At 33.6% G+C, this 24,076-nt stretch overlaps 2 protein-coding genes across 5 annotated transcripts in view; one reads left to right on the top strand and one right to left on the bottom strand.

Annotated features, from left to right (window-relative positions):
• Positions 1–1,536: 1,536 nt before the first annotated feature.
• IQSEC1_4 (IQ motif and S7 domain-containing protein 1) overlaps positions 1,537–24,076 on the bottom strand; it is a gene marked incomplete at its 3' end in the record, with an annotated part of 87,270 nt that continues 64,730 nt past the window's right edge. Inside the window, exons 1-6 of one of the 4 annotated variants that reach the window (XM_051215080.1) lie at positions 7,748–8,586; positions 5,586–6,565; positions 5,286–5,447; positions 5,073–5,154; positions 3,900–4,668; positions 1,537–2,652 (exon numbers count right to left, since the gene is read on the bottom strand). In XM_051215080.1, the coding sequence (XP_051073639.1) occupies positions 5,848–6,565; positions 7,748–8,514 (1,485 nt within the window). In that variant the 5' untranslated portion in view covers positions 8,515–8,586. Of the gene's footprint in view, positions 2,653–3,899; positions 4,669–5,072; positions 5,155–5,285; positions 5,448–5,585; positions 6,566–7,747; positions 8,587–24,076 lie in introns of those variants that run through there. The other 3 variants (XM_012938830.3, XM_051215079.1, XM_051215081.1) reach the window with 3 other exon arrangements.
• On the top strand, positions 18,873–21,168 carry MS3_00006855 (uncharacterized protein). The gene has a single exon (XM_051215097.1). It carries the CDS (start codon positions 19,757–19,759, stop codon positions 20,951–20,953), a length of 1,197 nt encoding a protein of 398 aa, XP_051073642.1. The 5' UTR covers positions 18,873–19,756; the 3' UTR covers positions 20,954–21,168.

Here is a 24,076-nt window from a genome sequence, read left to right on the forward strand (position 1 = left end):
AGCAGAAAAACTTGACAGTGTGTTTAAAAATTCCCTGTCTCCAAGTACGAAAATGAAAAAACCTGAAATAGCTGGCAGTGTGATCGACTGTCCAAAATATCATCCATTTATCGATGAGCTATCCACCCAAAAAGTTTAAATATCGTGAAGGTTTGATAATCTTAGTCATGATTACCAAGAGCTGAGAAGTACAATCGCTTGAGAATAATAATAAGCATAATACTTGTTAAACAAACATGTAGCTAGATTTACCTAGTAGCCTAGTGAATAATATTCCTACATTAGAAACGATAATTACTGTATCTAGCTGATTGCTAGCCACTATCCAAAATCTTATCGCATGTGAACATTGATTTGAAGCAATAGAAATGTCTGTTCATTAAAGCTGACAATTTGTAAACAATATTCTCCGTCGACATACCATTATTAGTTTCCTTAATTCATGTTCCAGATGGATTAGTATTCCAGGATATTTCTTGTCATAAAATAAAATCGATCGAATACCTTTGCATCCATTTTACAGTTTTCAGAAGTAATTATTTTCATCATACAAATACAGACCATGACTTATCAAATTGATCACATCAAAATTAAGAAATGTCGAATCACAAAATTGAATAAAGATTACTTATCACATAAAAAAATAGCCATCCGCATTTCCACCAAATCCCAAGGTGAATTCAAATCAGTGATTAAGTTTGAATTTGATATCCTAAGGTTCTAGTAAGAACCTCTGAGTTTAATCCTAACTACAACTCCCTACAATGGACAGTAGATACCTTATATTATAATACGAATTCAGTTAAAGAATGTTAACAGTAATCTAGTAATGACGTAATCGTCATGAAGCTAAAAGGTTCTAGATTTTATCATTTTTTTGTGCCAAATCAAATTCTAGTTTATTAAATTGTTGTACAATAATACTAGCTCCTGACAACGTAGAAAATTATAATTAGGACATTCAACTTTTCCAACAAGCAGTTTACCATTTATCCAGTATAATTACTTTGTTTGAACTAATGAAATACACTTTTTACATTATATATTAGTGGAAATCTCCGAATTACATGGCTCTGTTAGTCCTAGATATATAAATTCTTTATGAGTGAATATTTGGGAGCAACTTAGGACTTTCAATGGACAACTTAAATTTGGATAGTTGAACATATGCTTTATAGAGGAGTTATATTCAAATCTTTATACATTACAAAATCTTCATTGTAATAATTTAAGTTGACACTCAAATCGACAGCATTTTAACCACCCATAATTCACAACACAACTGTTAGAGTTGCTGATGGTTGATCCAGCTATTTCACTTATTATTTCTCACATAAAAATTCACAACCTATTATTTCTCAACCCAATATCTCTGCGCAGTGCTGCAATAGTTTAATTCGAAAATACACTGTCCGTCAGTTTTTGACGAAATATGGAACGAAATCTAGTCAACTGAAATATCTACGTCTGATAGTTATATTATCATCATCAGCAGCAGCATCACGCTGAGGCAACATTAATGAGATTAGATGTATTTAAGCGAACATATTTTAAAGCAGAAAATAGTCTCATATTTTTTGTACAAACAATGAATAGGGGAAAGGTAATCTATACAGTAATGGAAAAAGAAATATTTATAAAAATGTACAAATATTCAATATTCACATAAATGAGGTTAAACTGAAAAGGATGAAAAAGCAAGAAAAACCAATACAAATAAGTAGAAGTATTCTATAAACAAATGCGATTATAAACTGGGTCATATGATACATATATGAATTATCATATTCAAGTGAATAATAAACTAGTCTAATTTGTCTGGAGATTCTAGTAAATAAAAGGTGAATAAACAAGTGAACAAAACTGTTATGTAATAACAACAGTAATAATAATACTCATAAACTTTGAAAATTTTATCTAACTTTATAATCTCTGATATGGGACAATGATTGAATCAACAAAATTTAAGCATTAAAAATTAAAAGGAATAATCTATTTTTATGTAGATATCTATAAATTTATGTTTTGTGGTATACGTTTATGTTTATACGTTCAATTAATTAAAGTATCACAGAAAGGGGGAGAGATTCCAAGTATACATTCACTTTGAATGATCTGAGGGGTTGAATGAGCAATCAACGCCAAAAATACACATTGAAACAATGAAAAGAATCATCTTTATGTATAAACTGCTGTTTGCTCTTATACAATGAAATAGAAATTACAAAGTGAAAAAAGGAATTCAACTGAAATATTCTGTGAACTCAAATACAAAAGAAAAATGTAAATCAATGATATTCTGTTTATCTGCAGTTTCACCAATAATGCTGGTTAGTAATAATGAGAATAATAATTAGGCATTAAATAATATAACTTTTTCAGTTACTCTTGAGGAAGGCATGACACATCTATCGCCATTATTAATAGAAGTAGTACCATTAGCGGTAGTATTCGTTGAGTTCCGTTTACAATTAACAATGATAGTTCGTTCACATTCACTTTTCTTAATTTGTTGATGTTGCTGTAATTCCTCCATTTCAGCAATGGATCCGTACACCCAATCGATGAATTGACGACGACAAGCTTCAGATGGCATACTTAAACTAATTACAGGGCCATTAGAATTACACAGTTGAACTCCGTATCGATAATCTGATTGTATCAACAATAATAATAAAAAATGAGATGGACAAGCATTCGATGAAATTTAATGCAAATTTATATCAAATAATGTGCATATTTTCGAGCATTATACTAATAATTCCGTTTATCAATGGAAGTTCAAATTAATAGCTAGTGAATTATAGTTGAGATACATAGTTGTTGCTTAGACCAACTGCATCTTTAAATAAGAATAACGGTAGTAAGAATTTTGACACTTTAAAATGATACATAAACCGGTGAAAATTAATATCACCGGAATTTTATTGGTATCAGAAAATATGAAATTCAACATCCGAATATCACGTCATCCATTCTTTTATCTTAAACACAGTTTCGCAACGGGGGGAAATGCATGGGGTTTAGATTGAGAGTTAATTTTCACAAATATGACCTTTCCCTGTTAATTTATTTCATTTCCTTATAAATAAACATGATTTTCTTCTACCCCCACCTACCACAGAAAGTGGGACGTTTTTTCCGGCATTTTTTACCCCAATTATTATAAATATATTTCCAATATTATCATTGTAACAAATATTTTTATAAACACTCTATTGTAAGATCTTAGCAGGGAGTCTTTTAAGGCAGAGCAACATTGTTTGCAGTATTTTGCAACTTAATTTGCGTGCATAACCAATAATTAGGTCGAGAGGGGGGACTGAGGCTTGTGACAAGCAGGGAATATGACGAAATCGAAACAAATATATTTAAGGAAACATGCTATCAAACCAAATGTGCCTTTACAAACTCGCACGCAATTCGCTTTACCAGGCCTATAATAAGTTTGTCAGGGTGAATTATTAACAGATAACAATTCGCCGTAAACTCTTACGTATATAGCTAAATAGTATCGTTTGGTACGAATCACCTTAGTTCAAGCACCAAAGCATCTATGATCATAATTTCTTTAATCTATACAAGATATTGTTCGCTCGATCAAGATAACCATAGGTATTACCGGAGACGCGTTACATAACTTTTCATACATCTAAAAGCACTCTGAAAAATGAATGTGTGATCCTTTGTGACCATCATTTAATATGCAATCATTATTCGATTGTTCTTCTGTAGTCATGATGTGTTCTATAAAACTTCTGTAAAATATTAAGCTCACAAATCCTATTACTTTGATATATTATGCAGCACAGTATATATTCTAGAGTCATTCTAAACTAGTATCATCACATTATGTTGGAATTATCGGAACAATTAGGTAAATAATAAAGCATACTTACAATTCGATTCAAAGACCAACACTCGAAGATCAAGGAATGGATAAACATTTCGAACTTGAAAAGTTGTATCACCAGGAAATGGTTCAGTTGAACAGAACACCTTTTGTGTTACATCTTGAACCGGGCCGAAAGGACTACAACTACCGTCATCTCTAGATACGGAATTCCTTGGTGTATAATGACGAGTAGCATTTTGGTCCCCAAAAGCAACTGCTGCGACAGAATTTATAAGGGAACCAGATCGTAAACGGGTTGTATTCAACGATTTAACAACCACCAATATATCGTTAAATATTAACACGTGGCGCCATCGAGCATTATTTCTACCTGGTAATTTTCGGGGAGCAATTTTTTCAATTTCTTGGGTCAGAATCCTGCCAATGAAACGACGATGTCGTTGTACAAAGTTGTCTGTTTTCAAAGGACCAACCAAAACTCCATCCAAAGCACGAAGTTTATCTGATGGATCTGGTAGTGTCTTAAACTCGGAAGCAGCTATACGATCATAAATACCTTCCAGCAAATCTGCAGGCACATCATGATCAGAATCAATTCCACGATTATTGTTAATAAAGCCTTGTTTAGTCATCCGTTTGCCCAATTTTCCAACATTAGGATTATGAAGATCTGTGTGTAACAAAAGCACTGAATAAGCTAAGACTTCCACTGTTTCGGGACTATGAAAATTTTTTCGGACACGATCTGAATTTTGAATAATATATACTTCATGAAATATTCGCATTAGATAAGCAATTTTTTGAGATTCACCCTGAAACAAAAAATATAGAATTGTTAAGAACAGTACAATCACCGAAATTTATAAAAGATCAACTATGTTTACTGAATTTCATCGATATCATGAACCTATCTAAGTTAGACCACTATTGGAAGACTGGAAACACTAGACGAATGTTTCGTCCCAGCGTCGGACTCCTCATTGACATCGATTAAAGATACCGCATCCAGAAGTCGGACACAAGAACTTCGGACTGAAGACCAACTTCCATCAAACCAACCGATTTAGTGAAATCAAACAATCTCCACAACCACACACAATCCGTTTAATAAATTGGATGATTAGTATAAAAACGATAACTGATAAACTTCAGAATAATGTTAAATTAAAACTAATCACTGATTACTCAATATTTATTTAAATTCATGAAGACTTACTGAAGGATGAAAATGTCCGATAACTGAACGCAAGGCAACATCCACCTCCATATTCTTCATATTGATCAGCAATAAGAATTCCCTGTGAAAATTAATTAATTAAAAATGTTATTAAACCAGGTGGAATTCTAAAATGAAAGTTAAAATTGCAAAAGTTCTACGCACACAATACAAGCGAAAGCATTCATACTGACTATTATTGCTAAAACTCACTTTAAAACTTTCGTTGCCAATGTGTTATCAAGTAGACCAAAGTACTCTCCAATAGCTTGGCGATTGAGATTTGGTTCATGGAATAAGAATTGAGCAATTTTAATGGGATCAGATAATAAAATATAATTTCTAATAAGGTAATTGAGTCCTTCGACTGGGTTCCTGTGTTTAATAAAAAAATTATTTTAAGAAATCACATTTGAAACAAGTATATATATATATATATATATATATATATATATATATATATAACGAAGATCTGTGAACGTTTCCGTTTTAACTGTAATATAGTTGTTTTACCTGTAACGCAACGATAGAGATACGAAGGTAGGGATCTCTGCTGTGCTTTAGAACTCATAAAATGATGCATGTGTATCACCTGATAAAGGCGTCTAAGATTTGTTCACACAACCATTGACACTGTGACCCTGTTTCGAGCTCCTCATGGACTGCTAATAACCTAGAGTCCGTAAGAAACAGGAGGGTAAAAACCGGGTTGGCAACTCGGTCGCATAAAAATCGGGCTACATTACTGACAAAATATACTATTTAATAAAGTTACTCACCTATTGAATAAAGTGCAACCCGCCAATAAAGTACGTTTATTATTCGCTCGTTTCATAGACTGACGTAAAGTAGTTGCCCAACTTGCCGATGATGATCCTACTAGATTTCTATGTTCCCTTAAATCTCCACTTTGAGTTTCCACATCTGCACCTTGAAATGTAGTACTTAGCTGTGATGAAAGACCTGAATCTTGATCACTTGATTTATTCAATTCTGAATACATATTCGTCATCGAGGATCGTGTGGTTGATTTGTAGATCACAGGTCCTGAGGAAGTAGAATTAAGAAATTCTGAAGGAATAGGTAGTCTATGCCGACGTTTCATTGTCGGAGTATAGAATGTACTTATCAGGGACTTGTGAGATCCAGTACTCTTGCCAACAGATTGACTCATGCTCGTGGAATCCGAAACAATCGAACTGATACTTGAATAAGTACTGTTTTGATTTTGAGAACACGGACCATCGATACCAGTAGGTGGGATGATAAACCAAGGTTCATCTGCTTCACTCACACATTTTTCAGAACCAAAGGCGTTTTTATGAACAGATTTAGTTTCATTGATTTTAAAATCTTCTACATTGTTACTCTTCAAAACAATAACTTTCTCATTAGTTTCATCTCCAGAATCACGATGATTACAGTTACTTGTATGATCAACGCCATGTGATAGAAAGTTCCCGGGTGTCTTACTTTCCTGAGATTTCGATGTTCTAAAATCAGTGAAAATAGAGTAAGCATGAATGATTTTGAACACGTAAATTAATCGATCGACCAAAAAACAGTTGTATTGGAATTTTGTTAGGTTATGAGCAATATTTTCTGGATCATAGGGCATGGAAGACAAAAAGTATTAACAAAGACTCCATATGTTTTTAATATGGATTCTAGTTTATGGGAGAAATTTTACACCAGCTGCTCAAATACTTGAGTTGTCTGAGTCATTCATGAAGGCTTTGTCCGTTAAATCTACCATGCGTATGTGCGTGTGTGAGAGGATAAAATTATGCACGTGGAAATCTATTTATATATCATGCCCATATAAAACACATATGTTCATCTTTCCCTCCACCCTAAATGTCTCTATTTTCATCCAAACTGTCTGACCCTCTGATCGGGAAACAGGGTGGTGGGGTGAAAGATATATTCATCGTTATGAATACTTAATCTTGTGAGGCATACCACCTTTCACAAAGATCTTGTATACACGTGTACACAGAAACGATTTTTAGTTTTTTATCATCAAAATTCCCATATAACGTAGGTAGTTTATTTCGGATCTGAGCTTTTTATATCTGATCCACTTATGCCTCAGCTTAGACACAGCTATAAATGAGTCATGAAATTTGTGTCACACTCACGACCTTGAAGTTTTTGTACCAATAAAACTCAGCGGATATGAAAAATAAGAGAGGTAGTTTCAAAAAAGAAATTGCGAAAAGAATAGAATTATCCTATCATCTAAATACTTAAATGTACTTAAATGTAAAATTTAACTTTAAAGGGAGCTGAATAGTTGATATCCTTTGTATTGAAAATTTCTACTAACGCATTATCAGGAGAACGAAAGTTTAAATACAAAAATAGTCACTTGATAAAATGGCTGACACATAATGCACACTATACATCTATTACATTAAACTTGGTTAAAGTTTCAGGCTAAAGTAGAAAAATTCCTCAAAAGAAATTCTGTACAAAATAACAGACCAACAGAGAGGTTATTAACGCGTGAATCTAGATTGACTTAGTTATACCACATCAAATTATTTAAAAGTAAATTATCATAGAAATTTATCATTCTGTTTTGGCCTAACACACAAACGTAATAAAAAAACCCAAGTTTAATTAACTAGTTAGCACTAACTGAATATCAGAAATATAAAGAGATAACTCACATAATAGGATGATTTGAAATACATCTATGTCTTAATAGACTGCGACGGGATTTAAAAACTTTAGCATAAGGTGTAATTGTCTGCTGGGTAATTTGATTATACAAACATTCTGGTTGCGTTTTTTCAGGTATTGATGACCTGTTAGTGATAACTGGTGCTGTACAATCAGTTGTTAGGGATCTATGAGGTAATGATCTTCGTGGATGTTTAACATTCTTTTCAAACCATCTTGTAAGACTGCTTTTACGTTTAGTACAAGTGGTTGTTTGATTTGATTCAATTACGTTAGATAAATCTGAGGAAACTGTAATTCTTTTATCAACTTGATCAGTATTCGTATCAACCATTCCATCAGCTGGTTGTACATGTTGGTCGATATGTAATGGTGATCGGTCTCGATAATTTAGTATAGACCTCCGTCTTTTCCACTGGTTAAAATCAAATTGAGGATTAATATTCTTCTCTGATTTATTCGTAATATCGGATACTGGATGTTCAGAGGGAAGAAAAGTTGTACTAAATCGTTTTACAAATCTTGTTAATTTTGAAGAAGGAACATCTGATTTATAGTCTACTCGTGGTGTCGGTTGATTTAGAGTTTCAGGGAATATGACAGGATTTAAGTTCTGATTGATATTTACGTCAAGTTTAGCAGCTAGAACACGTTGTGGTGTTTGGCGTATAGATGTTAATCTCATTCGTGGTCTTGGTCTATTTGTTTTAAGTGGCCGTAAAGCATTCAATAATACCGGCGGTGAAGAATCCATTATTTTTAAAATGTTTAATATAAAAGTAATTGTGCTTTAAACTGCATACAAGTTAATTGGATATGAAATTTATTCAACTAGACCGATTACCCTTTTAATACGCTTTCTAAACTAAAATAAACCAACCAATCAAATACCTAGGGATTTTTTATTGCTATTAACCAATCAGGATTCAGTAAAGCAAAAACATGTCCACGCGATAATTTTACTCGTGGTTATAAGATCAATAATAAACAACAACAATAGGTCAAAAAATAGATTATTAAATATACTGATCTAATGAGCATAACATGAAATTTGATTTGTCAGCTTCATACTTTAGCAATTAGGTTTACGGTTTATTATTCTATATGTAATTATTTTTCCAATGATTAACTTTATTGTCAAAGCAAAGACTCAATTGATCTTCATAAAAGCTTCTAGCAGCAATGAGATGAATAAATAAATAAAAATTTTCTCAATATAATATAAATAAAATTTGTAAGGTCCCTATGAGTTTTTTTATATATATGTAAAAGCGGAATTATTGAAAATCCCCATTTTTAGGATAAATAAGTTTACATTTTTCGTTAAATTATTCATATTAAACTATGCATTAAATAAAGTAAGGATTTCTGAAATTATCTGGGATTATTTAGTAGAAGACAGAAAGAGGATATATCGATTTTCTATCAACGTACACAAACCTCCAAGACTTAGAATGAAATCTTTCGTTCCCACCCTGCTTTCCACGTTATTTTAAAGATAGCGACTATGACACTCTTATGAATAGACTGCATGCTTATCAAATGTCTACAGCTGTGTTTGATATTAGTTGGTAAGACCTATTCAGCAGTATGTCATATGCATAAGCTGCTTCCTGGTTGACACTCCTTAGTAAGGCTCGTCTGTAATCAAGATGGAATTGATGAATCAAACGGGATTCACATCCGCGTTACTAAACTTCACGGTCAGAGAAGTCATTGTGGTATACTCACCAATCTGCATGAAATTTACGCCTAAATAAAAACCCCAAACCATCATCCAAACAGTTGGATGTGTACAAGACATTGAAATGAAATACCATTAATTATTTTTTTCTATGTATGTATTAAGAATATGAATCAGTGAAGTGAATGAATTAGTGAACATACACATGTACATAGAAAATAGAGGAATGAGAAATTTATTTATGTAATTATTTCTATATTCACTCAAAAAGGTATCTGTTTTAATGGTATTAATAATAATAATTAACTTGTCTTATAAATGTAATAAAAATGTCCAACTTCTAGTTTCCGGACACATTTATGAGCTTTTTCACGAGGTCAACTAATAAGTGTGTGTGTATGTAAGACAGAAGTATAGGCGAGATTCATACACATTTAAACGCATGGAATGTGAAAATGAGGTCATTCAATGATTTGACTTAATGCAGACAGAGATGAATGAGATGAATTTCAATGAATGAACTGCACCAACACCATTACTTTTGACAAGTAATTTTATGTTTTTAAAAAAAATTGATTTAATAACATTAAAAAGATCATAGACGAAATGGACATCCGAAATGAAAGACATAATAGAATATCTCTCTTGATTAAGCATCTATTTAGTTAAATTTACAGTAAATTAACTAATTAAGTAACATAAAGCTTACTTCATAAATTGAATAGAAAAAATGTGCTTCTTTTTTTTATTAATGTGGATTTGTACGTGATAAAAAGCTGAAAACAATCTTAGTAATTAATGCTAATAATGATATTTATACAAGTTTGACGGTTTTATTTGGGAAAGAAAGATTGTAATACATTGAACTATTTAGTAAGTGTTTTTCTTAATGAGGTTTTAATTTGAAAGATTGTTCTAGTGAACCCAATATTTTTTGTTTATTACGATATTTAAATCATGAGAGAACTCGGTTGAAAAAAAAATTAAAAATGAAGAGGAGAATTTAAAAAAATTAGATGTTAATATTGTTGAGAGTAATATTAAGTAGAAAATGAATCTGAATTAAATAGCTTCCAGAATGTTAAACTCGTATTATGCTAAATAAATCATGTGACTGTTCACCAGTGCCCATCCACAACCACACTAGGAATCAAACAAAGGAACTTCAGATTCTGAGGTGTGTAGTTAATCTATAGATCACTGAGTCAATACCCACTGGTTTAAACGTTTAACTTCAATCAATCCACCACCACTACCATTGATGTGCAAATGCTTGAAATGAGGTATGGACTGGATAAGTACTGATAAGGAGTTGTATATTAAGATAAAATAGCTGCTCAATGCTTTAATAGTGTGATATAAATTAACTGCGTTATCGTCCTGCACCTTCAAATATGAAACTTTGTTTAGTAATTTAAAATTAATCAACCATCAACTGGCCTAAAATTCCATTATGTTTTAAGTCTGACAAGTACGAAATATCTATTATTTCAAAGTCACTTTGAATTTTTTCTTTGTGAAGACCCAGAAAGTTTAAGTGAACTTTTCTAGAAAAATGGTTGAAATCTATAGAATGGTTATGTAGACATTTTTATTCAATAACAAAAATCTATACTATTAATCAATTAATTAGTTAATTAACGAATAATCAATTTATTTGAAAATTCCTATTAAATGTTCTAACAAAGAACTGTATTGATTCAATTCCTCCTTCTGTCTCTACGGTCATAAACTTGAAATATACTAAATTACACTTTTATAATCATTAAAAAAGATACATACAATATTTGATTGAACTGATCCGTGTTATAAAAGAATCACTAAAGTTAAATAGAATAATTCCAAAGTTATACGTAAAAGGTAATTTTATAAATGCCCACATTTGTGTGACGGCCGAATACTAACTAAAATAAATGTTGTATATGATTTATTTGTAATTAAGTTATTTATCGAAAAATGATTTGTTAATTCTTCAAGAGCAAAAAATATGTTATATGACGTAATCATTTTGTAGAAATTCTGTGTCTCGGGGAAATTTCGTAATAATAATACAGCCTAAACTTCTAAGCTTTCATAAATAATCATCTTGTTGAACTGAAGTGCTAGGAGAGAAATTAAAGTCATCACTGGTGCATTACAATTTGACCACATGAATCAGTTGGTTATAGCTCCATGTAGGTTATTGTTACTTCTTCAAGTTACATAAATAGATTTCCAATAAAAAATGGTTCTAGCTAGGAACTATAAGTCTACACTTTATCTATTATTGATATGTAGGTTGTATTAGTCACAGATTAATCTCACATGGGATATCATCGAGAACCACAGAGCACTAAATAGCTGTTTCGTCCTAGTATGGGACTCCTCAGAGACGTACATTCAAGTATTCTGAGAAATACTTCACCATTAAAAATATCGGTCGATATCTAAAGGTACAATTCTAACTTAAATCAATCTATGATGTAGTATAATGACCATCCAATCCCATAAGTGACAACTCTACCAGTTATGATTTTTAACTAGGACTTCAGAAACATCTTGAAGCAAGTCACTATTAAGCTAATTATTGTACTATAACTATTATATATTTCAAAATAAATCTATTAATCAGTGTCTATCAATAATCATTTTAATGAGTGATAAAGTTATTTTCAATTGAATTATATCAGTAAAAATTACCCATCAGGAAAAACAAATATCATTACATAACAATAAATATGTTTATGCTTTTAATCAATTGCGTATTGATCTTGACATATTATAAATACTGTTAATAATATTGTCGTAAGAATAAACATTAAAAGATCTTCAAATCAGACCTGATTAATGTTCATATCTAGTATGAATCCATTCCTTGGGGGGGGGAACATATTAACATTATAGTTAAAGAAACAAACTATACTAATGACTTGTTTATAATGATAAGTATATAGACAAATGAACATACTCAAGTATAATATGAATGATTACACATAGAAATCTATATCAATAAAATGTTTACATTATGTTTTTACAGTTCCGGTTAATTTAATTAATAAAATAAATATACAAAGTAAATAAACCACAATGCGGGTAATTTGTTCCATATAAATGAACACGAGTATTCAATGTATGTCACTTGTGTATATATTGATTTGTATTACGGAATGAACAGACCTATTAGTATAGACATTCTATATGACGTAATAGTTAAATGAGATTTTTTTAAATATGACATTTGTTTAGATCATATCTCACACATAAAAAATAAAAAAAAGGAAACATAAATATGAGTTATTATGAGTATTTGAATAGTCATCACTATAATTTCTGTATAGTTTATTGTTTTTAATACCGTTTCATAATGATGAATAAAGTTCAATTTAGATGATGGTCAAATTTCATGAAAAACATTTTTTTTCCATGGTTATCTGTATTCTCTGTTAGATAAATTGAAAAATTTAACAGTTTAGGCGTTGTGGAGATTGTTAAGTTATAAAGACGAAACGGCCGTCCAGTGATTCCAGGTTTTCCATGATGGTCTAGCTTCAAGTGACTCATGATTTCAATCAAAAACTTAACAATCTCCACAACACCTAAACTGATGGTTACCATGTACTCACTAGTGACTAGCTTCGTGAGAAAATTCTCGGAGTTCTGGTGAGAAGCCGTGACCAGTGGAGCTAATCCTTGTCGGGTAGAAACAGGTGTCTACCTCAGTAGAATGGAAGATGGTCGCGCAATTTCGTGGATTGGTTGAGGTTAGACATTAGCACCGTTGGATGCCGGCTCAGCGGTCTAATGATTAAGCGCCTGGCATGAGACTGATAGGTTCTGGGTTTGAATTTCGCGGGGTGCGGGATCGTGGATGCGCACTCCTGAGGAGTCCCATACTAGGACGAAACGGTCGTCCAGTGCTTGCAGGTTTTCCATGGTGGTCTAGCTTCAAATGACTCATGATTTCAATGAAAAATTTAACTTTAAACCATTTTTCTAATCTATTTCCATTACTGAATGTCAAGTAACTCTATGATAGAGAACAGAAGAAAATGTAACTGAAATGAATTTTATCCTGCTAGTTTCTTGTATTGAATATTTAAATAATAATAATAATCGGCTGAAAATAGATGAGATAATTAGGCAGTTTGTAATTGTATATTTCGTTGCCAATGAACCAATTTTAAGTTTATTCAGTTTTGAGACATGAAAATTTGGTTGTAAAGTTATTACAACTAAATACAAACAATCAAATTTTCAAATCCGTACTCAATGAACAAAGTAAGTCTGTGGCTTTATTAAATAATACAATCGTTTAATTGATATTTCGGTCTACAACAAAACTGTAACACCAGGTTTTTATCCAGATGTAATTATTGACCGTTAAATAACAATTCAATTTACTCAATAAGGTCAACAACAACCATTCAATAAACTGGGAGTATTGAAGTAAAGTATATTGAAATTTACAATACACTTTCTTATCGTTTTCTCTTGTACTCTCGAAGTAGATTATTAACGTGATGATGAAGTTAAGCGATCCCATAAGTAAAACCTTAATGAATAGATGTTTTTAAGTAGGAGAAACTGTATGGATGCCTTACAAGCAAAAATGGTGAAATTTGTTTTTATTAGGCTTCGCGTTGATCTGGTTCTGAGTCCTGAAAGTACATAAATGATCCGTCTATATTCAAATCACTTCCTACAATCTCTACAAATCCCTCTATACTACTAATAACAATGTGCTCACTAGAAACTGGATTCAAGTTGCAAGTTTTGAAGTTCTACTAAGAAACCGTAACCAGTGGAGTTCAGTTATGTCGGGTGTGAAACAGTGGACTGGGTTTGTGCAATTTCGTAAATTGATTGAAACTAGACATGTACACCACTGGATGTCGGCTTAGTGGTCTAGGGACCACGTGCAACATCAGAGGTCAAGGGTTTGACTCTCTGATTCAGGGTCGTGAATACTCACGCTGGGACGAGATATCCGTCTAGTGTTTTCGGGTTTTCAATGGTAGTCTAGGTAAGATCAATTTGTAATTTAAAACTTTGAAATTTATTGCGCAAATTTCTTAATCAGTCGTTGAGGCGTTTCTTCACATGTTTACTAGATTACACCCTTTATGTTCCAGTATAAGGCTTTCTTTGACATTTGAGCTTGAAGGTGTTCGTATCTAGTTAATAGTGCATAGCAAATCACCCGCAATTGAGTTGGTTTACATTTAATTCGGTTGTCATTTTGTTAACATATTAACGGACTGAGTCAACCGTACAACAACTTATCTATATCATTGTATCTTTATTATTGTTGCGAATGTATGAACATGTATGCTTGAGCATTGCTTACTGCCCACGTATTTATTCATGCTGCTAGCCTCACTACTAACCGCTTAATTGATTCGATGATTCATTCATTTCACTATGTATATATATGTCCATGTTATTCACGTTCATTGCTCTCTCTCGCTTAATTGTACTCACTTACTCGTACTCATATTCGCTGACTCACTCGCTTGCCTTTCGGCGCAACTCTTTCATGCTTGTTTAACGCACCTGTAATTTTGGATATCTGTGTGTGTTCCCATAATAAACATAATTAACACTTCGTATTCGCCTTCTGATTAATATACCATTGGGGCGTTATCTAGTGACGGTTATCAAGACGAACTGTATACGAAGTTTAAGGATTATATTGAATACCGACCACCACAAGTGTTTTAAAGTTAGTTAACGAAGAAACTGAAACATTGATTCCCCAGTGAACACTAAATGTTATTTCCACTGCATCAAGAAAATTCATAATTGCAAATTGTATTAAGGTGACTCTTACGGTAAAGCTATGCATAAACCATGAGATTCTTTAACACTGAATATTTTTTAAGATATAATATGAGACTGAACTTATGTTATTAAGATTTTGTGGCAAGCACCTCACTATCTCATTTTTAGTTTTCTTCCCTTGCTGATATCATCAATTTGTGACAAAAAATGCTCTTAAAATCAATAATTCTCCACAAACGGCCTAAATAAACTATATTGTTTAACTGAACGATTGTGACTGATTGGTTACCATATTGAGCCAAACAACATACCGTTCAATCGTAAAATAAAATAATGTACTATACTTTCGTTTGGTTTATATTAGATCATAATTCACTGAATATTTCATTTTGTCCTCAGTTTCGATGTAGGCAGTAAGTTACAGTTGACCATCGTCAAGACTATATATTGAAATAAGTTCAGTAACGCCGATATCAGATTTCCTTACAGTTCAAATATGTAAAATGTTATCCATTTAAAACTAATTATTAAATACATTTTTGACATTCGGAAAATGAGCTTTATAAATTGCTTTTATATTATAAATATAGAACATACTACTCGTAGAAGTAGTAGTAGTATTTATGCTGGTACATGAGATTTACATACTAACTGAGTGTCAATCATCATCCTACTTTCACTACTCACTAACTGAGTTACATTCAGGTTGGCACATTATTGATTATTATTGATTGATTTTTTATCAAGCAACTGTATATTTTTTACTCCATTTGAGATTCTATCTTATGTTTTCGTTTATTCTTCCCTCTTATAGAGCTTACTTACTGACATTAACTGTTTCTAATGAGATAACTTTATTCTTTTAATCAGAGGCTCAGGTAAATTGATGACACAAAACTAAGTTATTGGTGACTAATAACTAAAAATGCTTCAGCTATTAATAGTTTCAACAATGCTAATATGAGTACCATAGAAATAACCTCAATTAAGAGACAAAATTCAGGAAGAAACATCATCTGATCCGTATATTTTCAGAGTTATTTCCACAGAATATGAAGTTATGGATAAACTAAACAATAAATCTTTCTAATCTATCCCTCGTTGGTATCCACATACGTACATATAAAGCAAAATAAATTCCTATATCCAACGATTAGATTTTTCATGTAAATTAGTAAGATATTAAATGCACATATTACAAAATACATGTTAGCCAACTAATCAATACAAAAATGAATATGTATATGTGAAAGCACAATCAGGCATGCATATACCCACATACACTTTTAATGTTGGTTAATTTTATTATAATTACTGCTATAATTAGTGTGTATTTATTGGATGAGTTGATATGGCAATGACTCTATTCTATAACATTTGTCAATAAGGACATATGACACTAGTCACCTTATTAACATAATATATAATTATATAGTACACCACTTTGGATCAATGAAAGAAAAAAATATTAAAGTATTGGGTAATCTAGTTAAGTTTATTCAGTATTCCAATAATAATTATTTCAAAGTAACAGTAAATACTAAAAATAGATTTAGAAAAAATATTTTAAGAATACACTAGTTACCAACTAATAATTATGCCATATCTAGAAATACTTACAGTTTGAATCAGGTAATTGTGCTTTTAGAGTTATGTATTTATAATTTTTTGAGGATCTGTAGGATAAAAACTTTAATTTTTAAAATATCTTACGAAATATTGATTTTTATCAGGTTAGGTGGTCTTGTAAATATTTTGTAGAACTTATAAGTGTGTACTGTTAAAGAATTCCAAACAGAAATCAAATTTTCGAAGCTACTGTAGTTTATAGTAGTAATTGATGAGAATGACCTTTATACTAGACAAAATCTTTTGTTAGCAAAATTATCAACTGTGCATACTAGTAACTAGGTTCATAGTGGGTTTACAAAAGCTCTAATAGCCCATGACCATAGTTTATGCTGTGATCCATGTCGGAAATGAAACTGTAAGTTATAGATAAAATTGAAGGAGGATGGGACAATGTCAGATTTATTGACTGAAGTTAAGGTTATTGATTGTTGGTTTCTGCCCTGGCACGGCCGAGAGTGGGGAGAGTCCGCTCTCCCTCTCGAAATACTCTCACACGGCCGCGCGTATACAGCCTCTGCCAGGGAAGTCCTACTCATTGCCTTCTCGTGGCGGGGGTGTTGTTTACGAAAATGAGAGGACGAAAAGCTAATGTCCGGCGCTTTAACCGGACTCCAACCCAATGGTGCACATGGGCTGGCTCCAGTATCCTGCGGGAACAAATGGCGTATGAACCAATCGTTGGTCACCGGCTACCATGAGATTGCATCTCCTTACGATGCTCCACTGCCTTGTGGGTTAGACCTTTAGGTCAAAGGCTCGGGGAGTGGCCCCCTAAGATAACCACCTGCTTCGGTTTGGGCACCCGGGCAGTATCACAGCCCACACACAAATGATGAACTCTTTATGTCTATGGAAATTACTTTTCTCGCTTCGAAAAACAATCAATTGATTCAAATTATTATCATTACCATTATTGTCATTATTATTATTATTATTATTATTATTATTATTAATATTATTATTATTATCCACATTATTCACCCTCTTTTATACTTATACAGCGGCTCGTCTTTGGTGTAATTCGACTGTATCTAAACGTTCTCGAATCACTGTCCGGTTGAAAATTGTATGTTACCACCGAATACGAGAACTGAAGCAGTTTTTCTGAAACCACGTGCACCATTCAAACTGGCTGCCTTCAATGTTCGCACATTTATGCAGGTCGGACAACAGATAGGGCTGGCTATGTCTTTAGAAAGTCTTAATATTGATGTTTGTCGTCTATCCGAGACCCGTATTCAAGACTCTGGTGAAGTACTACAAATTCGATCTCCATCTGTCGCTTCAAAAAGCTTGTTTTACGTGCGCTTATCCGGGGACCTTGTGGCATCTTCGTCTGGTCTTGCTGGCGTCGGTGTCGCACTAAGCGCTCGAGCTGAGGCAGCACTAGTCGATTGGATCCCCATTAACAGTCGGTTATGTGCTGTTAGATTAGAAAGTTCCATCAAAGTGAGAAGAAATCGGCGTGAGAAACGATATCTTTTCGTCATCTCCGCCTATGCCCCGACAGATTGCAGTCCGGATGCAATCAAGGATGAGTTTTACCACCAGTTATCTGTTCTTCTCCAGAAAGTACGTTCGACAGATATTGTAGTACTAGCCGGAGACTTGAATGCTCAGGTCGGGCGTCTAGGCACAGAAGAGAGTCGTTTAGGTGGCCGATGGGGACTTGTTGGTCGCAGGTCAGATAACGGGGACCGTCTACTGCAACTTTGCACAGACCACAACCTGTTTCTGGATAGCACTAACTACAGGCACAGTCATCGCCGATGTGCCACCTGGCGTCCTCCCTCTGCATCTCAAGCCTGGACTCAGATTGATCACATCGCGACCAGCTACCGCTGGCTTGGTCGTGTACAAGACTGCCGCTCCTTTTGGAGTACCTATCTGGACTCTGACCATGCCTTGGTCTGCGCCAATCTTGCCTTACTTTTCAGTGGACAACGAAGTGACCACCATCAACGGATTGATATTAGCAAGCTGGTTTCAACTTCTGTTGCAAGTAAGTATCGAACCGAGCTAGCCTCTAGGCTAGCTACCACTCCACCGAAAAGTATAGATGAGCATTGGTTGCAATTTCATGACGCCATGAAAATGGCGGGAACAGTCAGTTGTGGGTTTGCGAAACGTCCCGCTTTTAAGCACTGGGTTTCTTCTGGTTCCTTACAACTCATTGAAGCCCGTCGGTCTACTCCAGGTGACCGTGAGTTTGACCACAAACGAAGGATGTTACGTAAGGAAATTGGGCAAAGCTTGCGTAAGGACCGAGAAGCCTGGTGGTCGAAGCGTGCTAATGAGCTGGAAGCAGCAGCTGTATCTGGTAACTACCGGAAGCTCTTCCAGCTCATCCGAGCCACTGGCAGCAAGAAGTCTGGTGTGAGTGAAACAATCTACGAGGATGATGGGATGCCAATCACTAACATCCATCGACGTCTTGGACGATGGGCAGAATTTTTCGAAGGGCAGTTCAACTGGCCTGCTGCTCCGGCAACATCGGTCAGACTGTCCTGCCCTCCATGGCCGGTGACGACTGATCCACCAAATGAGGCGGAAGTCCGCAAGGAACTCCAACTCTTGAAGCGTTACAAATCATCTGGCCCAGATGACTTACCTCCGGCTCTTTTTAAAGATGGTGGTGACTTTTTGACTAAGGAATTGACGACGTTGTTCACAAAGGTTTGGGAACTAGAGAGTGTACCAACGTCATGGAATGAGTCGATAGTTGTCCCTATCTTTAAAAGGGTTCACGTCGTTCCTGTAACAACTATCGGGGATAAGTCTACTTCCGATTGCGTCCAAGCTATTGGCTTCCGTCATTCTTCGTAGGTTGTTCAAAACCCGAGAAAGATTGACTCGCGAGGAGCAGGCTGGGTTTCGTTCTGGTCGAGGATGTATTGATCATATCTTCACCCTCCGTCAAATGTTAGAACACCGCCATACTTATCAAAGGCCAACAATCGTAGTGTTTCTTGACATTAGGGCTGCCTTCGATTCGTTGGACGGGACTGTTCTCTGGGATTGTCTATTGAAGAAGGGTGTGCCTGAGAAGTTTATTAACATCCTAAAAGCCCTATATACAAACACCTCAGGCAGAGTGAGGGCATACAACCACCTCTCTCCATTGTTCCATTCGAGCAGTGGGGTTAGGCAGGGTTGCCCAATCTCACCATTCCTCTTCAACTTTGCCATCGATGACATTCTGGAAACAGCTCTGATGAATGTAAGTAATGGTGGTGTGGATCTGTTGCCTGGAGAAAGACTTCTTGACCTTGAGTATGCGGACGATACTGTCTTACTGTGCGATAATGCTCAAGGCATGCAATCCGCACTTAATCAGTTGGCAATCAGTGTCCGTAGGTATGGTATGTACTTTGCACCTTCGAAGTGCAAAGTACTTCTACAAGACTGGCAGGATTCCAATCCTGTACTCACCCTGGATGGTGAGCAGATAGACGTAGTCGAGAAGTTCGTGTATCTGGGTAGCTGCATAAGTGCTGGTGGGGGTGTGAGTGATGAGATCAATGCACGAATAGTGAAAGCCAGAGCGGCTTATGCCAATCTGGGCCACCTTTGGCGCCTTCGTGATGTTAGTCTGGCTGTAAAAGGTCGGATCTACAACGCGTCGGTGAGAGCAGTTCTGCTCTATGCTTGTGAAACCTGGTCTCTCCGAGTTGAGGACGTTAGACGACTCTCTGTGTTCGATCATCGCTGTCTCCGAAGGATTGCTGACATTCAGTGGCAACACCATGTCAGTAATGCAGAGGTTCGGCATCGTGTGTTCGGGCACAGAGATGATAATTCAATTGGTGTCACCATCTTGAAACACCGACTTCGGTGGCTTGGACATGTTCTACGAATGTCGTCCCAGAGAATTCCACGTCGTGCATTATTTGCCGACTCTGGGACTGGTTGGAAGAAGCGGAGAGGTGGTCAGTGCATGACATGGTGTCGTGGTATGAAAGAAAGCTGCAAAGGACTGGCTTCTGTTGGTCCTTCACGACTCCCTGGTTGGGGTCCGAGAGATGGTGCTACACAGTGGCTTGAGACGTTATCAGATATGGCTCAGAATAGAAGCCAGTGGCGATCCTGCTATAACCTTCTTTTACTTTCTTCATAAAAAGTGGTTGTGTCTCCCTTACCTGAAAGATTTCTTCTGATTGTACCTCGTTACTACCACATTACCTTACACCAATCTCTTCGTTATTGTTCTCTTTTTCTTTTGCGCTCCTTAGTTTTCTTTTTTTATTTCTCTTCGCATTCTCATTGTTTTGTGTGGCGCATATATATTGGCGCTCTCTTGTACCAATATTTATGTGTTCAAATAAATAATAAATAAATAAATCTAAATGAACATGTCTACTGTGATACTTAAAGTTCTTAGGTTCTAATATTCCGTATACAGTTATGAGTTTGCAATGATAGAGACTTGAAATCCAGAAGGAAATAGCTATGTAGTTTATCGCACATTCATATCTTTTCATAATTAAAGTTATCCCTGATATATTTGTTTTAATAGGACGACTATTGAGATGAATTCGTTATTTGAAGTATAGTTTGATCTACTCATAACCTTTTTTAAACCATTTTTTAGAATTTAGTAATAACAATGACTGCTTGTTCTTAAAAAAATATTTCTGATCATGATAGGAACATTTGTGAATTACTGAAGTATCCTTACGTCAAACATTTAAAAACTTTCACAAATCTTTTTTCATCATAAACAGATAATACATATAAACCAGTCGTTTCTAAAAAGGAGGGAATAATTGAAGATATTTTTGGCTTATTAGTTTGTTCATTGACTATTGTCAACAAATTTTAGAATGTGTGTCACAATACGATTAGTTTTCATTTAAATGAAAATACAGAAAAGTAATTTCACATAACTTTTGCCAATAATAAATTTGAATAGAGTAACAGTGATGAACGTAGCAGAATAAGATGAATTCACTTATTACCTGAATTTTCTTTAGTTGCCTATAACCTTAACGTATTAATACTAATCATTAAAAATACGGTGCCCCTACTCAATATCATAATATCCAAAAAGTTATCATTTATGATGAATAATGAGTATGGAAGAGTTAAAAGAGATTATCAAATAGTTAAATAATGACATGTTAAATAATATGAATATTTCCAAGTTGAATATATGAACACTTTAAAAGAAAAAAACTGACGAGAACATAGAAACAGAAATGTTCAGAACTGAAATGAACGATTAATGTCATATTCATAGAGTTCTTGAAAATAAAATTGACTAGCTAAGTATCTATCAGATTAGAAGTAAAAAATTCTAATTTATATCAAAGGTAATATTATTCACTATATAGTTGATAGTCAATCAATTAACAATGAATTTAAATCAACTAACTGTATAATATTCCTCGCTGAGTATTGATAAAACTGACATATTTCGAAGAAGATATAAGACATTAAACATGATGGATATTACATTTGTTCATTTGAAAAGTAAAAAATAACTGACTGTAAATAAAATGAATAATGACTTTCAAAAACAGTTCAAATAATTAGAATAAAGGTAATGTTTTCTTTTTAAGTTATCCTATAAATATGAAAATAGAGGCCTTCATTTTTTGACCTATTATCATATAACAAAACTGGTTTGATTAAAGCTTCTTACTATTATAGAGAAACTTTGAGCTTAGAACTTTTTCGCCGAAATATGTATTAACTTTTAAATTGATTCTACTAATGAATATGTTTTTTAAACCTATTGGTATGAATTACCAATGTTGTGATTGTGTCTATTGATGAACAACCTAACCAACGCTTAATTTATAATTGAGATCGTAAACCGATCAATGTTAGACCACCATTAAAAACCTGGAAGCACTGAACAGCTGTTTTGTTCTAGTATGCGACTGCTCAACAATGCGCGTCCACTAATTGGATTAGCCGACTTTTTATTGGCTCTGATGACTCAATCATGATTTAGGACACTATTGGTGTCCTTAATTGAAAATGTTTCCTTGATATCGACAGAAAATCCAATGCTGTAGGAACTTTACTATTGAAATTTTCAGTGAAAAATAATTCACGCGAAAGAAATATTAACTCAGAAAGAGAAATAAACAAGAAATTATGGTAGTTCGTTTAATATAAGACCACTCAAGTTTTTCAACACATTAAATACATCTATAGAATGCTTTGCTGATAATTAACTTACAGTTCCTAATCAATATTCACCCATAGATTTATCACTTTTTAAAATAAAGCGTTAACCTTCCTAGAAATCTATAGTAAAACTGATTAACTTAAAAAACTGAAGGATTAGGAAGATTAAGTTGGATACTAATTTATGATATTGTGAATTTGTATAATGAAGGGAAACATTGTAGTAATCTATCTTGAAAGTAAAAAAAGTACTGGAATGTAACTTTTCTGAAAAATAATTTCGTCACTAAACATTACTTATTTCTTCACTGCTTCATAATCTAATTTGAGATCATTACAATTTTTCGCGAGTATTTCATATATTGAACCATTGGACTAACCAGAATTTATTCTACAATTATCCATTAGATTGGACTTTAGTTAGCCTATTATTATCTCATGAGATATTCTCATCATAGTTACTATAATATGAACATGAGGCATAAAATATTATCAATAGTTTGATCTATTCTACTCAGAATATTAAAAATAATGTATATTTATCAATACATTTAGTCATTTTATACATCATATGTTTTTATTAGGATTAATAAAAAAAAAGTATAACCGAGGATAAAACAAACTAATGTTGACGAAATTTCATTAAGATTTATGCACCTGCTTAACAGCTCCCACAGATACTTTCATTACTAGTGTACTTCTCCCTTGAACACCCACATTTTATTCTTTTATATTCAGTTTAGTTAACTCTCTCATATTTTCCCTCCCTTTCTCAAGCAAGCTGTTAAAACTGTCAACATATATGTATACACACATCTATATACAGAAAAACAGCACACCATTCAAATAGATTAGCTTGAATCGACTAAAGTACGTAAATGTCAACTTTAATTTAAATGACTGTTAATAATAATAATAATAATAATAACAATAATAATGTACATAGTGATAAATAAGTTAAGAAAAATCTGGTTTTATCTAAAGAAATAAAATAGAAATATATTTTATTAAAATTATTGTGTTTTTTGAACTTTTACAGTGAGGGACAGGTTAAGAAATATTAAATTGATGAATGAATAAATGAAGTCTAACAATGTATCTA

This window comes from Schistosoma haematobium, chromosome 1 (assembly GCF_000699445.3).
Source record: "Schistosoma haematobium chromosome 1, whole genome shotgun sequence".
Lineage (NCBI taxonomy): Eukaryota > Metazoa > Platyhelminthes > Trematoda > Strigeidida > Schistosomatidae > Schistosoma > Schistosoma haematobium.

Bases quoted from the DNA above. Each gene is read 5' to 3' on its own strand.
- MS3_00006855 (XM_051215097.1), top strand. From the start codon at position 19,757: ATGTTAGAACACCGCCATACTTATCAAAGGCCAACAATCGTAGTGTTT.